This window comes from Zingiber officinale, chromosome 5A, assembly GCF_018446385.1.
Source record: "Zingiber officinale cultivar Zhangliang chromosome 5A, Zo_v1.1, whole genome shotgun sequence".
Classification (NCBI taxonomy): domain Eukaryota; kingdom Viridiplantae; phylum Streptophyta; class Magnoliopsida; order Zingiberales; family Zingiberaceae; genus Zingiber; species Zingiber officinale.
The window spans coordinates 84332810-84336761 of record NC_055994.1 but is presented as its reverse complement, the minus strand read 5'-3'; the positions used below and the strand labels follow the sequence as shown (position 1 = coordinate 84336761).

The window sequence follows — 3952 nt, the reverse complement described above, 5'->3', positions numbered from 1 at the left end:
TGTTCCGACCTTCGAGCCAATAATATTCCGACCTTCGGGCCAGAGCCAAAAAGCATGATATTTTCCTATTCATATTGTCATTTTCTAATTGTAAAAATTAGTCAAATTATATTTTAGATATTTAATCTTAATTTTACATGGCTCAAAACTTTTTGTTCCTCCACGATTTAGGGGCGTATGCATGTCGGTTGGATTGCTCTTCTATAGGTAGTTAATCGAGTGATCTGCTCATAGGTGTTCTATATACAGAAAGGTCCATGTAACTCATCCTATCAGATATTCTCAATTGAGAAAAAAGGCATAAAAAGTACCACCTAATGGAAGATGAATCACTGGCTTAAACTGATATAAGATGCATGATTTCTTAGTCAAGAGTAGCAACAAGAATCCAGAAGGTTGCAAATAAAATAGATTTAGTTACATATCCTTTCTTTTTTTCATTTGTGACATCAACTTGAATCATTGCTTACCTGCAAGATTCAAGTCTTTGCCTGCATCAATTGCTTAATCATATTGCATCATTGGATCCAAGTCTACATCACCTTAGAAAAAGAAGCTTACCTGCAGGATCCAAAGATGTTATAGAGCTATAACCAACCATCACGATCTGTTGACATTTCGGTAAATTGGTGAAATTAAACGATTCCAATGCTATTTCAAAACTTGATACGCAAGAATCTCACATAGTTAAGTGATTTTGAGGTTCAAGCTATCCTAATATCAGAGCCATGCAAATAAGATTCTGGAAAAGTATATGACATCATTGAATGCTTAAAACCAACGAGGAATATGCAACTGGATCTAAGAAATCATTATATCATGGAATACAAAGGCGTTAAACATCACCAATATTAAACTTAATTAAGAAAAATTGTTGTGGCGCTGAGGGGCAAGCCGGGCATCTGGTACACGTCAACGTTAGACACATTGTTGCCGGTCGCAGAGAGGTAGTCGCCCTTCTGTAGCTTGGTGGTGACTCCACCCTTGTAGTAGTAGGCGCCAATGAGCCTGCGGTTGCACTTGTGGACGTCGAAGTGTTGGCCTGGCATGCACTTCCCCTTCCACTGCACCGGCACTGGGCTGTAGCTCCCGTCGCTGAAGTTCTTCACCTCTGGCCATACACCTGCAGCAATATGAAGACACAGCCGTGAAAAAATTAAGTCGGGACTACCATAAGTTGACGGAAAATTTAATTGGTTAGGTTTTAGTTTCCAACAATCAACCTGAATCTATGACTCCACTGATGATATCCTTGCCGTGGTTTGCTCGAAGAAAGCCAGAAAGTTCGGAATTGTCAACGCCGAGGATGTCCCAGCTGCTTGTCGTCAGATGCCTCAACGTCCGACTTGGCCTTATGCCTAGCACCTCAGGCAACTCTATGAATAGCATATCCAGCAAACACAGTGATAAATCATACTAAATCTACTCACAATTAAAAAACAATTGAACAAATTAATTGAACCTTTGATTTTTTTAGCTTGGGGCACCGATAGCTTTGCAGCAAAACTAGAGAATCTAAAGAAACTGCAGAATCCATAGCTATAGACAATAGAGCTGATAGCTTCATCCTTACTGTTCCAGTCAAGAAAATCTTAAGCACTTACCTTTCACAAGCAACTAAGTACTAAACAGTGAAACCAAATTACCTGCCAAGAACAGAAGTGAGAATTTGGATGTGCAAATCCATGACGAGCTCCTCCGGGCCTTCATGCTTACTTTCTCCTTCTCTCACATGGACAATATATATCTTCAAAAATTTTTAAAAGGCATTCAGACATTATAGACAATATATATCTTCAACAATTTTTAAAAAACATTCAGACATTATTTACAGGGAGCTATCAAAGACTCTGTGAGAAAGTTTGAATACCTTATCAGATGATGCTTTCAATGTAAGCAGAACCGATTGGAAGCAAAGCAGAACAAGAAGAAAGAAAGGAGAAAAGACATGTGATTTGTTGCCCATTTCCTTCGCTTCGCCTCTCTGCCTTGTTCACACACCTTAATGCTTCAAAATAGAGAATAATGAAAAAAAAAAAAATTGAAAAGATGGTGACAATTCAAAATACACTTGACACCGAAAAAGCTGAGCATCCCACGGTCGAAGGCTTCGATAACAAAATAAGAAAAATAAATACACGCAGGGAAGTCGGCGTTGGGATAGCACCGGAAAGCTGAGGCTAAGGCCCAGGGAAATCGGCGTTGAGAAAAGCCGAGGGAGGGCTCAAGGCCCAGGGAAGTCGGCGTTGAGAAAAGCCAAGGGCTCACGGCTCAGGGAAGTCGAAGGCGTGAGGTCGAAGCCGAGAACAAAACACCAAACAAGAAATTGAAAAGAAGTCGGCGTTAACATACCGGAAAACCCGGACGAAGAAGGCGTCGGGTCGAAGCCGAGAACAAAAGCTCAAGATGATATCGGAAAAACCTACGGCGCTGAGGAAGGGTTTCGATAAGGCGTTGGAGAAGTTGAAACTTTCGACCATATCATAATTTAAATAAAAAAAAAAACCAAGTATCATATCAAATATTGTGATTTGAATATTCTATTATAATTACAAAGATCATATAAATCTTATGATATGGGAGAATACTGGATCGTGATATTCTACTTTAATTACAATGATCATGTAAATTTTATAATTATGGTAATTCATATTTAATTAGAAAGATCATATAAATTTTATAATTATGGTAATTTATTTTCTACTAAAATTTAATTATACATTTACTAAAATAATTTAGTTTCTAGATGTAAACATGTATATTCTGGATATATATTTCACGTAAAGGTCAAATCAAGGAGGTCAATGGTAAGGACTGATGAACATACCAAAAGGTAGTCGAGCGGAGCCCTACATCAGGGGTCAACCGGGCAAGTGTTGCTCGACCAGCAATGGGGTAGATCGAGCGAAGCACTCGTGCAACAAAGATCACTAGAAGTTTGTTACGAAGCAAAGGAGCATGTAGATGACCAGAGTGTTATTTTGGTCTAGCAAGAACAACACTATTGAAACTCGTCGTCGCATTGAGGAATAGCTGAGTCCTTCCGAGCGGAGGAGTATTTTGCCGATCAGAGGGAGTACTCGGCCAACTGGCTATCCCGCTCGAACGTTGACGTGTCATTCGATATACTTTTGGGAGACGATGTCGCCGACAGAAGACACGATCAACAGGTGGATCATATGACGAACAAATCAGAGGATATGCCCACGATCAACTGTAGAACGTGTTCATGACCAGGTGTCCATGACCAATTGGAGAATGTGTACATGACCAATGGGAGAGTGTGTCCATGCCTTGAAAAGCACGCCCACCGCCCACCAGGGCATTATATAAATTGAGATTCGTTCATAGGCAAAGGTAAGTATTATTCACTGTTTACGCTTGTGCTACTGTTGTTCTGTCTTCTTTTTCCTGCCGGTGATTGACTTGAGCGTCGGAGGGCCAACGCCAGGGACCCCTTCCCTAGCTCGACACTGACGTTTCTTGTGTTTGTAGATTGGGGCACGGTCTACGTCAAGCCAACGCAGCAGCCACATCCCCAGCTTTCCATCTCCATAATTTTTGGACAAATCGTATTGGCACCGTCTGTGTGACCGTAGCCTGAATCTGAAACGCGAAGATGGAGGACACTGGATGACTCACTACGGTAACTTTGACAAAGGAGGAGCTGGATATGCTGATACAAGCCCGTGAGACAAAAATGTTGGATCGACAACAGTAACAGGCACTAACCAAGCACCGGGTACATGAACTCGTTGCCTCAATGGCGTGTCACCAAGCCGGATATGGAGACCGAGCGGATCATGTACCCGCTCAGGGATAGAGTAAGAAGCCGACCGGCACATAAGGAGACGCGCCCAATGCACTGATCCTCTTTCACCGAGCACTATTCCACACTTTGTAGAGGAACGGTGCCGGCAGACAAGGACCGAAGATCCTTCTCGAACGACAT

The 3952-nt window shown here is 41.6% G+C and overlaps 1 protein-coding gene across 3 annotated transcripts; it reads right to left on the bottom strand.

Annotated features, from left to right (window-relative positions):
* Nucleotides 1-786: 786 nt before the first annotated feature.
* On the bottom strand, nucleotides 787-2484 carry LOC121980805 (subtilisin-like protease SBT3.10). 3 transcript variants are annotated; one of them, XM_042533021.1, is made up of 6 exons: nucleotides 2353-2484; nucleotides 1871-2008; nucleotides 1647-1747; nucleotides 1463-1572; nucleotides 1224-1376; nucleotides 787-1123 (listed from the first exon to the last, which is right to left on the bottom strand). In XM_042533021.1, the coding sequence occupies exons 2-6, from the start codon at nucleotides 1964-1966 to the stop codon at nucleotides 858-860; spliced, it is 726 nt and encodes a 241-aa protein (XP_042388955.1). In that variant the 5' UTR covers nucleotides 1967-2008; nucleotides 2353-2484; the 3' UTR covers nucleotides 787-857. The 3 variants fall into 3 exon arrangements, with proteins under 3 accessions (XP_042388955.1, XP_042388956.1, XP_042388957.1); XM_042533022.1 differs by having other exon boundaries at nucleotides 1871-2001; XM_042533023.1 differs by having other exon boundaries at nucleotides 1871-1984.
* Nucleotides 2485-3952: the final 1468 nt, after the last annotated feature.

Coding starts and splice junctions, on each gene's coding strand:
- LOC121980805 (XM_042533021.1), bottom strand. CDS start 1,966: ATGGGCAACAAATCACATGTCTTTTCTCCTTTCTTTCTTCTTGTTCTG. Junction 1,748..1,870: donor TGAAAGCATCATCTGATAAG/GTATTCAAACTT, acceptor AAATTTTTGAAG/ATATATATTGTCCATGTGAG. Junction 1,573..1,646: donor CTCACTTCTGTTCTTGGCAG/GTAATTTGGTTT, acceptor TGACTGGAACAG/TAAGGATGAAGCTATCAGCT.